The following is a 12,249-nucleotide window of genomic DNA, read 5'->3' on the forward strand; positions in this document are numbered from 1 at the left end:
GACCTTCGTCTCCCAGGAGGAATATCGCATTAAAGTCCCCACTTTTTGGTACCATGGTCTTTTAGTAGCGCTGTTTGCGGCAAATTTTCTTTTAGGTTAGACCTGTTTACACCATTTTTTGTGGGATTCATACTTGCGAATATGTATTAAGTATGGAAACATCACAAGATAAACGCTAAGCCATTTATCAGGCATTTGCTTGCAAACAAAAATTAAAATGAAAACTTTCGAATGAGCTTCATAATCACAACAGTACTCATAATGTTAAAACACGACAGTAAAAAAATACAAAATAACAGCTTCTAACAGTGCTAACAGCCAGCATAAGATGTTTTAATGTTATGCTGTATATTATAAAGTTAATCCAAGTGTACTTCATACTCATATTTTCATAAAAACACAAATATATGCAAATATCTGCCCTTAAGAACACTGGAATGATTCATTGGGTTGGCAAATAAAATGTACATTAGCTTCTTTGCTTTTAGTTAAGATTGTCATATTTATTTACAAGTTTGTTGTTATAGTTATTGGAAACAACTGCAAATTACGATGTTAGTATTGGTTGTATGTAAGGTTCTCTTGTATAATTTAGATGTTGCAAGACGTTTTTAATGCTTGGCTGCAAGAAGCTATAACCTTATTTTGTATCGGCATGACTAACCGAGAGAAATATAAACTTCCATGTATTAAAATGATTACGGTAAAAAAATTAAGCCGACCGTCTACGGACATGGTTACTTCGGGTTTCTTGGTACACATCTGACACTTTTTAAAATTACAGAAATCGGACGATAATAAACAATTTGGCAAAACATCAAAACCGTAACTATTCAGCAAACGAATGCATTAAATATGAATGAAATAATTACTCCATTGATTGCAGCCCTAGAGGTTTGCATACTTTTTAGTCCAGTGTAATGAATATAAAATTTTTGTCATTATTCCTTTTTTATTCCTCGTTTTTTTATTTCATAGACTGCATTCATCGGACTGCAATACTCGGAGAAATGCATTCGAAAAGTTTTGCATTGCTTTGTTTGACTTAAGCTTCAGTTATATTTGTCTTATTTAATTATGGAATTGTTTTTACTAGTTCGGAAATTTAAAAAGTTACTAAATTTCATTCACATATGTATGTTTGTGGTTTATGGTGTATTAATATCTTAACTGCTAATAAGAGGTCGTTAGAATTTGATGAGGAGTACTTGAAATTTACGTATATTCTAGGTTTTTTTGCAACATCAAATAAGTTTCAAAATAAGTAAATTACAACTAGGTGCAGGCTAAAATTCTTTCGATATTTCGCTGAAGACAAAGTTCAAATTTTACTGCAATTGCATTTCTGAGATGCCGAAAATTCTATAGCAGCAACAACTATATGCGCTTTTTTCTGGAAGGAATGCTTTTAAATTTTGTTATTCCATAAGAGGAATCCTTTTAAATTTTATTATTCCACGTGAGGACTGCAAAAAGGAATATTTAGTCCTGACTTAAAAAACGAATAATGAACAAAAGAATGTACCATTATTCCAAAAAAAAGGATCCAAAAGTGTAAGCCCAGGAATGGGAATGCATAAATATCATTCCGCGGCTATTACATTCCTTAACAACTCTGATAGTCAGTTAATATTGCAGCTACAAGCTACTAAGCTACTAAAAAATATTCTTCCCATTTTATAATTCATTAATCTAATTTTAATTAAAGTTGAAGTTGTTCCCATGTAATGCCTTTACGGGGTATAAGAAAATATAAAAATTCATGAAGATCTTCCGTATTTTAGGCTTTTGTTTTAAAAAACATTCTTTTTTTAATATTAAACGGTTTTGTTTATCTTGACAGGCTGGTTGGTTGGCTGGCTGGCACGAATTTTGTAATTGAAATTTAAGTAACTTCCCGCTAAGCTACAAGCTTGAAACATGGAATATAGTTCAGAACCCGATGACAATGCAACAAAAAGAAAAAAATCGCCGCTAGGTGGCGAAAGGATCGAGATATTCGCAAAAATCGTATTTGTGGTCCGATTTGGCTCATAATTGGAACACATAATACATACAAGAATAGAAAGCGAACTATGAAAAAAATCGCCTCTAGGTGGCGTAAGGATCGAGATATTCACAAAAATCGTATTTGTGGTCTGATTTGGCTCATATTTGGAACACATAATACATATAAGAATAGAAAGCGACCTATGAAAAATAAAATCGCGCTAGGTGGTGCAAATATCGAGATATTCAAAAAAATCGTATTTGTGGCCCGATTTGGTCCATATTTGGAACACATAATACATACATGAATAGAAAGCGGCCTATGATGTCCGATTTGGCTCATATTTGGAACAAATATTACATACAGTCCGGTAGAAGTGACATCAAAATACTTTGGAGTTGGAGGAGGGACAAGCATACGTGGCGCAGAGTCGAGTAAAGTCTTTGGAAGGATTAAATTTCACGCACACAACGCTTTTATTTAATTGTCTGATCAACGCCCTAGATTAATGAGGAGTGTGATGACTAGTACCTAGGACCTACCTAATTATTTTCTAGCTTTTAGTATTATTATTACTTCATGTAAGTATTGTTTTCAATAAAACCGTTTTACTAAATTTTTTTTTTTTTATTATTTTATTTAATTTTTGAAACCTACTCGAGCTCCTAAGCCATTCCACCAAACTATTTTTTTCGGAATTTCGAACCATCTGCTGGGACTTTTAGCCTAATTGCTACGCGGCATCTAAGGCCTTTTTCGAAATCGGAACCGATTGCTTTCCCACTTTTGGCCGTATAAAATTACCTCAAAATAGGCTGAACTGGCCTGAATGAGTCCATATATATAATAAAAATATATATGTGGTCTGAACAGGTTCGAATCGATGTCATCCACATAAGACGTAAGTGCTCTACAACAAGCAGTCAAATCCATTCAGTAATATTCAACCATTTTCACCTCAATATTTTTTTACCTGGGAAATAAAGTATGTACACCCTTTTATTCGTTAAGTGAAATCAACAACCTTGAGGCTATTCAAAAATGTAGCAATACTCAAATAGTTATACTTTTAATGCTTTTCAAATTAAAGCAAGCGAAGGTATTTCAAATTGTGATCAATGACCTTGTGTTATGGAATTCGATTGAAAAATGTGAAAAATATTCTTCTTTGAAGTTAAATGACTCACATTTAAAAATACATAAATATACGTAAATAAGTACATGTATGTATATATGGCCGGATGTGTGCACTGTTTACTCCCTTAGGGCTTACCCACAAATATATCACGTTTTATGCTCATTTTATCACATATACAACTCAACACTTCAGCACTTACGCTGATACGTGGGTGGAGACATAAAACCACAAAGTCATCTCTAATCGCTATTATTAACTGATTGCATTTGTGCAAACGCAAGTCAACACATACACATACTCACAGAACTATAATAGTACTGTACGTAAGAAGGAGAACAAAGTGAATGACAAAGAGTCCCAGTAATTGCTTAAAGCTATTTGCAAACGAGAAATAAATCTGCATATTCACGAAAGCTAACATGGAAAAAATAAAAGGTAGAAAAATAGATTTTAAACCCTTTCTTTATATAAATATATCCTTTATATAAATGAATCAAACCGCAGCTTGTGTGCCTCGTTTACCTTTTTGTTGCATTGTCTCGATGCTCTTAACGAAGTTTCAAGTTTCTTGCTAATAGAAAGTGGGTTTTGAAATTTGTTTAGAATTTCAGGGCTCTAGCTTTACTGCAAGTAACATAATAATATATAGAAAGTTTCCAAATTTCGCATAATTTTTTATTATCTCGACCCGCTCACCTTACCGGAATTTATTTCTCTTTTTGTTTCTCTATTGTCCTGCTTCTTAGAAGTAGGGGTACAATTCTCATAAATATCTAGATCCGTGCGTTATTGAACTCTGAACCACGTTTTAAATTTCAGACATATAGCTCATCGAGAAGTAACTTTAAAGCCAATCGAAAAATTCCAAATCTGGTATTGTCTAATTATATCAATCCGTGCTCCACGATATACTGAACTAAGAGTTAGGCTTCAAGTTTCATGCTCTAAATTAATTTCTTAAATAACTCAAACCATGGTCTATCCAGGACATTTTTTAATTCTAAATATTATAACAATCCTAAATAACATAACATGGTATTATGGCTCTAAAAAATGTTCAAAGCTTCAGGTCTGTAGGTTATCGGAAAACTAATAGAACTTGAAGCAAAATTTCTACATTCAGACGACGTTTTTAAATATCACGATCCCTGCTCTATCAATTTGAAATGGACTTAATATAAAGGAAGTAAAAAGTGGTCTGAATCTGGCATTTATAGCACAGTCATATGTTATCTCTGCGCCCAAAAAATTGAAGCATTACGATATCAAAATTGTATGTGTCTCCTCCCATTTTTGTACGTGTTGGCCAAAAACCGCAAGCAAACAAATTTTCTCGCCAGCAAACATTGAAAGAATATGTACAAATGTGTGTTTGGATATATGTAAATTCATACATACATTTTAATATCCGTGTAAGCATGCATTTAACATAGAGGGCAGACACACACTGATACATACAAACATTCTACACAAGCATAAAGTGAGCAAAACGAGCGTGCATAATTCATTTTTGCGATCTCCGCAAATTTGCCAAAGACCACAGCTAACAAGCTCGCATACTGGCACATCTATCTTTCGCTCTATGTATGTATGTTTATACGTTATGCATGTACAAATTTTACACATGCACTGCCTCATAATATGTAGGCGTCATCCCATACATCATAGCAACGCCGGAATGTTCAATTGGACCTAGCCCTTAAAATTCGACTTTGTAGCCTTCTCAAATAGCTACATATTTGTGGTTTAGCTAATATTTTGTCGTAGATTTATGTTTCAAATAGTTCTTATATATAGAGATTAATTTCACTTACAGCTACAAAAAAAGAAGCATGCTTTTAGGCGTAGAAGTGCGTTTAATATTGAATATGCGCATTTTAAGATAGATAGATAGATAGATAGATAGATTGATATTTATTATTAATATGTTTACATATTTTTTGATTTGACAATAAATTTTAAATATCACAAATTCATTTTCAATTCACAGACGTGTATGATATATATATATATTAAGTAATAAAAAGTAAAAAGTAATAAAAAATATTTTAGCCTCGAATAAGATCTATACATAGCCGTTTAAAATTCATAATATTATTCTCTCGTTTGATATAATCAGGTAACGAGTTAAATATGTTAAGGCCCTTATATAATAATGTGTTTTGGGCTGCAGTAGTCCGCTGTAATCCTAGTCGAAAGTCATTCGCATTCCGCACAGCATATTGGTGTGTATCTCTAACATACTGAATGCAACTTTTTAAATACATCGGCGCCCTGTTCTGTTTAATTTTAAAAATCATTATTAGTGTATTGAGCATCAGTTTTTGCTCAATATTTAGCCATTTCAATGTTTCAAGCATGTGACCATGACATCGAAAACTGACATGACATGAAAATCGAAAACTGATTGAAAAACGCGGGATCAAACAATTAGGTTTTGCTGAGATCATAAAAAAGGGCTATACTAGCAAAAAACTAAGCAATATCTTCTTCTTAAAATAAAATTTTTGTACTCACATTTTAATAACGACTTGGAAAATTGACCGAATTAAATTTGGTCCAATATATATTAAATTAGTATTTTAAGTTCATTGTTCAGAGGTAATCAAATAAAAAAAGAAAAATTGGGGGATTCTTGCAAAATATTTCAAAAAGACTGTGTTTCGCAATTTCATCTGGGTTAATAAAGGCAACAGATTAAGTGGTTCTCCCCATAAATTCAGAAAACAAAAATTCAGAAACACATTTTTTCAGAAAACATTAGTCAGAACCCTTTTTTCAGAAAGCCAAAATTCAGAAGTCAAAACTCAGAAACAAAAATTCAGAAGTCAAATTTCGGAAGTCAAAATTCGGAAATCAAATTTCAATGTGGCGCAGCGTCATTCGAAGAGTGTTTGGGACACACCCTAACATATTTAATTGCATAAATAAAATAACAAACGAACAGGCAATAATAGAAACAAAGCTGCAGCAATTTTCAGCTGGAGGCGAGCCATATCGGAAACGCAAGAAAAAATATAAAGACTTGGTTTTTTTAATACTGTAAATTCAAAAGATCGCGGCTTCGAACCGAGCTCAAGGCCTAACAATAATTATCTTATCATTATTATTGTTATGATACATTTTTTTTTAATTCAAACAACAAAAATTGTTAATACATCCCAGAGCACGGGGAAAAAGTGTCAATAAATATGACACTATGGCATCATTGCCATGACGCAAGTCCAATTTTCACATCCATTATGCAACAGATGTCGCAGTGCTGGGAATATAAATTGGCAAGAACTGAATAGAAGTAGAAATAATAAAGACAAACAAACAACCGCTGTGATAGCTGAATAGTTATAGCGCCTAAACGTTGCCGATGAAGGAATTTATCAGTTCCCGAAATGGATCTATATAACGAGCTTTGGCAGTTGTCTAAATTGTTTCTTTCTTCTATTCTAATTTAAAATTTTTCAATTAAGAAAAAATGTATCATAACAACAATAATGATAAAAGAATTATTGTTAGGCCTTGAGCTCGATTCAAACCCGCGATCTTATACAAATCAGTAGGCCGATATAACAACAAAAATTGTAAATTCATTTGAAAAAGATAAACGCGAAAAAAATTAATTAATTACATGCTTTATATTGGACACAATTCAAAATTTTAGATTGTATACGTTTTTGAATTTTGAGAAAAATGTAATGTTTTTTCTGTCGTCTGGTTACTTTCTGAATTTTGACTTCTGAATTTTGCCTTCTGAAATCTGACTTCTGATTCTTCACTTCTGAAATTTGACCTCTGAATTTTGTCTTTCTGAAAAAAGGGTTGCGACTAATGTTTTCTGAAAAAATGTGTTTCTGAATTTTTGCTTTCTGAATTTATTGGGGCACCAGATTAAGTAGCCTTGTTCTGAGAACTAGAAATACCACACTGTTTAAGAAGAGAGCGGATCTTCGGAGCCTAATTAATTATTTGGTTGATGGTAGTGATCAATGGGCATCAATACTTAATACATTTGAGACTGGGTGTGTATGAATGTTCGATATTGAGCTAAATTTCAAACAGAGGTTGGCAAACCTTAGACCTCCTCCGATTAAATATTCGTTCATCAACAGTAAACTTTATTGATATATGAAAACAAGGGTAAACGCAAATATATGTATTTGTTTCCATGTCAGAATTCGTACATAATTATATAATTGTGACTATACTTTTTCGATAATTAACGCAATCATTACAAACCTATCTGTACTTATTTTCATATTTATGTTCTTTTATTACATACCATTTAAGTTCCCATATTTTACTTTTACATTCAACACATCGCACTTTTTTGCTCTCATTGATTGTTGCATTGCAGTTTTTCTTAATTTTTTCTCCTTGATATGGAATTAATTAATTTTCTCAGTGTTATGTATTATTAAATATTATGACTTCATCAGTTGAGCTGTTATCTCAATACTCATTTCAATTATTAATTGTCTCTTCATTTGTTTCGTACGTTTTTTAATTGCAGCGTTCTGCTTCGAATGAGAGTCAATTGGTCTTGGATGCGGTGACAGTCTCCACCACAGGGAAGTATAGCTGTGAAGTATCAGCTGATGCACCGTCCTTTCATACAGAGATATCTGCAGGTGAACTGGAAGTGATTGGTAAGTGTTGGCATAAGGCAAAACTACATATTACATATTAAATGATAATTGTTTGCGAATATTGGTATAAAGAAAATATCCAAAAAATGCTCGTAGAATAAAACTTTCCTTTTGTGGCAACAAAACGTGAAATACAAAGTTTAAGCTGTATATTTTTGAATACCGCCTTCATTATTTCGATTATTCTGCAGGGTCTTTCTTTTAACTAGATATATAAACAATTGGAACTTTTACTAATATTATTTTAGTTGAAGTCGTTGTTACTGGAACTCTATTTACGTAAAACCGAAGTAAAAGACCTTAGTTATGAAACCTCGTATACAAAAATTTAAACACTTTATAACTACATATGAATGAAAACGCAGCAGAATTTGTTTGCTTATACACAGACATAATGATGGTTATTTTTGATTTTGAAATTTTGAAATAAAAATAAATAAAATTGCGCTCTATTTTTATGAGTAGTTTGCAAAAGCTATGGTTTTAATTTATCGCTCTTTATGGATTATCTAAAAATCTATAAATAACTCAATCCCTGCCCCATCAAGTAAAATTTGTTGATCCTAAGTATCGCATTTTAATATTACTCTAAACTATTTTCGGAGTTTCGATTCAGCTCACCGGGAAGTTACTTAAAACTCGATCGCAAAATTTCCAAATTCAGACCCGTCTTTTTAAATATCACTATCCCTGCGCCTTGGAGGAAAGTTTTTTTGACGGTACATTTTCGGTGATGTGATGAGATGTTAGCTTCGAAAACATTCAGTTCAGATGCAGAGAACCGTTGTGGAGAGAGATCTATCGGGGCTTTCCATATTCCGTTTTTAGTCAGACACTTAGCGCTCTCGCTTATAGGCTCTTTTGTAACGCCTTATCAAGAAGGGCGCTTGAAAACTTTTCTTCTGGGTATATACTACCATTTGCGAACAATTACATGTACATATTTCACTGCTGAACTTAAGCCTGTCGAAGTCAGCCGCCGTTGCATCATTTTATCATAGCAGCATCCATATCAAATTTACCATTTTTTATGGTAAAAGCAAATTTTAAATCGTACGAAGAAAAACTCGAACGAAAAGCCCTAAATCGGGGAATGGTATGAGTAGCTAAAAATAAAGTGATTGCAAAATAAACTCGAGACACTTGACAACGTTGGTTGACTTTTCACGAGAGATAACAAAAGTATGAAGAGACGGCGGGTGTTTGGTCAGTCACTGGCGCCAGACAAGCATTGATGCAAACTTGGCGCCAACGTATGCGCATTTATCTGTCTGTCTGTCGGTCTATTAGAATTGAATGCTTGACAACAGTGTATATGTAAAACGAGCAACGGTAAATACGGAAAAGTTGAAACAAAATAAGTGAAAAAAAATGTATATATATGTAGTTCTGAAGCACTGAATGAATGGTTCGATGCGCGGCAAAAATTCTGTCATAAAGGTGAACGAACATCAAGCAATAATTGAAAAAAAGTGCAAAGAAACATAGAGCAAAAGACACTCTATGAATAGAAAAGAAAAAAACAAATTGAAGTACCCATCATAGATGCGTAAAAATAGCAATTCGATTTTTATAGAAAGTGTAAGTGGAATTTAAGCTAAAATTAATTGTGTAGAACTCTATCTGCGTCTAGGAAAATGTTTTTAAATTTACTAGAGCTCACCCAGGTGTAAACCATCAATCGGCGAGTCGACGTTAACAGTTGTGAAATCATATTGATATCCTTTCAATATAAAGCGGATAGATAAATCATCGATTAGAAATCGATTTAATTTAATTCAACTTGATTTAATATAATTTAGTTTAATTTAATAATAATAATAACTTCATTTAATTTATTTTAATTTACTTCAATTAAATTAAATTGTTTTAATTTAATATAATGTAATTTGTTTATTTTGATTTAGTAAAATTTAATTATATTTCATTTTATTTGATTGCTTTTTATTTTGTTTTATTTTTATTTTATTTTATTTTGTTTAGTTCTATTTAATTTTTTCCAATTATTTTCCCTTTTTTTGTGCAATTATTATTTCTTATAAATCCAACTAATGAGAAAATATGATTACTCATCAAAACTTCGACCGATTAAATGTTCAGTGAAATATAAAAACTTAAACGACTGTAAGATTTATACGTGCCAGCTAAAAATTACACAGAGGCAGGTGTCAATCAAGTTTTCGCAAATCGTTATAATGGCTTTTCAGTTTATCGACGAGTTTCGAAGCGTTATTTAAATACCATTATCGTATAAATAAAACTTCAACCTGACCAATATTTAAAGTTGCGTCTATGAGTTTTTTTATATTTCATTTATTAACTCCATATATGTATGTACTATTCTTTGAAAAATATCTGAAACACATAATCCAAGTTACATTTTCTTACTGTACATGCCAAGATGCTGGGTTTTCAACCCGACATTGAAAATAATGCAATAAATTCTGTTATTTATGTTATAGCTAACCTTTATCATTTCTTTTTGCAAACCCAAATTCACATAACATTTAATGGTAAGGCTTCGTTTTTTCAGAGTACCAATTAAAGATAGTGTAATTTATGTGTCTATTATTATCATTAATTCAATTAAAAAATACTGGCCTATTTTTGGCATAATGTAGTTCTAAAAATCTCTTGAACAAAAATTTTTCCTAACGTAAATTTAATGGTAAACGAATACTTGTTACCAACTGCAATATTATTTCCGGTTGCCTTCAGAAATACTTAAAATTTTGCATTCATGGCTTCTTAAGCTGGCACCAGCAACATTACAGCGCATAACGATAGGGAAAACTTTTTAAAGAAATTTTGATTTCGTTGGTCTTTCGGCATAACTTTCGCTACAAGCATTGACAAGCAAATCAATAACAAACAAAAGTCATTAAATCAAAAGTTCACAAAATTACTCATAATAAAATATACCACAGAAGTTGTGCTCTAGGCAATAAATATGAAATATCAATGACAATCAAAAGGATGTACATATATAAATATACATTTATTATTGATACTAATCCCGGGATGACGTGCTTTTTTAAGGCACGAAAATTTCGGAATTGAAAGCCCATCAATCTCAGGATTTTTGGGATTTGTAATTTCGTATTATCATATGAAATTTATTTAGAAAAATCGCGTTTAAAGCAGACTTCATTAAAAACCTTCAAGTATGTCTATAAAATGTATATTGTAGAAGTAATTTTCTGATCTAAATATTTCATATAAGCATCTTTAAAAGGAGCTAAGACATATTTGGTACAATTTTGAGATACTTTTCTGCCTATTTATATTAAAGACGGACGAAAATAATTTATATATTTATTAAGGTCAACTAGCTAAATGACAAGTTATTTTTATAGCTCAGAGTTAATTTAAAAAAACTTGTCAAAAATATATTAGTTTAACCCTTCATGTCGGGTTAGCTCTGAGGTAAAAAGTTAACTTGCCGTTCTGCAAGTGGTCCTTAATGAATACAGTAAGAGCTTGCCTCAATTTTAAATATATTGACTGTTATTTCGGTTACGAAATTCGAGTGTTTTTAATTATGTAATGTTAAAAGTTCGAGTTCAATAATAAAACATTTGAAGCATTCATGAAATCGAGAGTTCCGAACTCGGTTCGGATTGTTGAATTTAGGTCTGTTACTTGAAACCAAATTATGGTTTCATTGAAAACAGGTAAATTTTTAAAATAAAACCAAACAAACGTTTCAAACAATTTCCGAAATAGGGCTTTATTCAAAAGTTTTCTGAGATAGGGCGTTCTCGAAACGGCAGCCAAGATAGGATAATATTCCACTCAGCAGAGGATTTCTTTCAATTATGTTTGAAATTTAAACCAAATTAAATTCAAAAAGCACGTCTGAAGGGTTTACTTTTCTTAAAAAAAAAAAAATTGTGTAGTCCGAAAAACGGTTTTAAATTAAAACTCAAATTTTTAACCGTGTACATATTCCAGATAAACTCCCCATAAAAAAACTGCCCATGTTTGCAAGCCAAGGTCTTCAAAGCAATGTTGTATGTATCCCAGGTTGGCCTTATGAAATCCCGAAAACCTCGTGTCCGATCTAAAAAATCTTTCATATCAAAGTATGTACATAAAAGTGTATTACTAAAAAAGTTGAAAATGAGTCCCGGAGTTCAAATATCTACTTCAGGGAGATTTAAAATTTTGTAACAATTGGCTTACTTAACAAATACAAAAACAAGGAAAGTATAAAATAAGTAAGTTGGCGTGCAAAAAGCGTAGTAAAATCTAGCGATATGCTGCTGGGGATCGATACCCTGCTCGAGGAGTAAAGTATTTCTAGTAGCGAAATATACACAACTTTCTGAAAAGTATCTCTGCATTAAATGGCCATAATCTCTAAAAATTAATAAAAATAAAACATGTAACTCCAAAAAAAATTATGAAGAGCTGATAACTCCAGAAGTTTTCAATCAAATACATTGAAATTAGTTCTTCGTTCTATTGTAAACGTT

General features: G+C 31.8%; 1 protein-coding gene and 1 long non-coding RNA gene across 2 annotated transcripts in view; one reads left to right on the top strand and one right to left on the bottom strand.

The window, feature by feature from the left end:
* The window catches only part of beat-Ia (beaten path Ia), a 305,961-nt gene that overhangs the window by 248,136 nt on the left and 45,576 nt on the right, over positions 1-12,249 (top strand). The window contains exon 4 of the mRNA XM_067769264.1: positions 7,636-7,771. Coding sequence (XP_067625365.1) covers positions 7,636-7,771 — 136 coding nt within the window. The remainder of the gene's footprint in view (positions 1-7,635; positions 7,772-12,249) is intronic.
* Positions 1-12,249, bottom strand: part of LOC137239090 (uncharacterized) — a 247,546-nt gene that overhangs the window by 21,696 nt on the left and 213,601 nt on the right. The window lies entirely within an intron of this gene.

Source organism: Eurosta solidaginis, chromosome 2, assembly GCF_040869045.1.
Source record: "Eurosta solidaginis isolate ZX-2024a chromosome 2, ASM4086904v1, whole genome shotgun sequence".
Taxonomy (NCBI): Eukaryota; Metazoa; Arthropoda; class Insecta; order Diptera; family Tephritidae; genus Eurosta; species Eurosta solidaginis.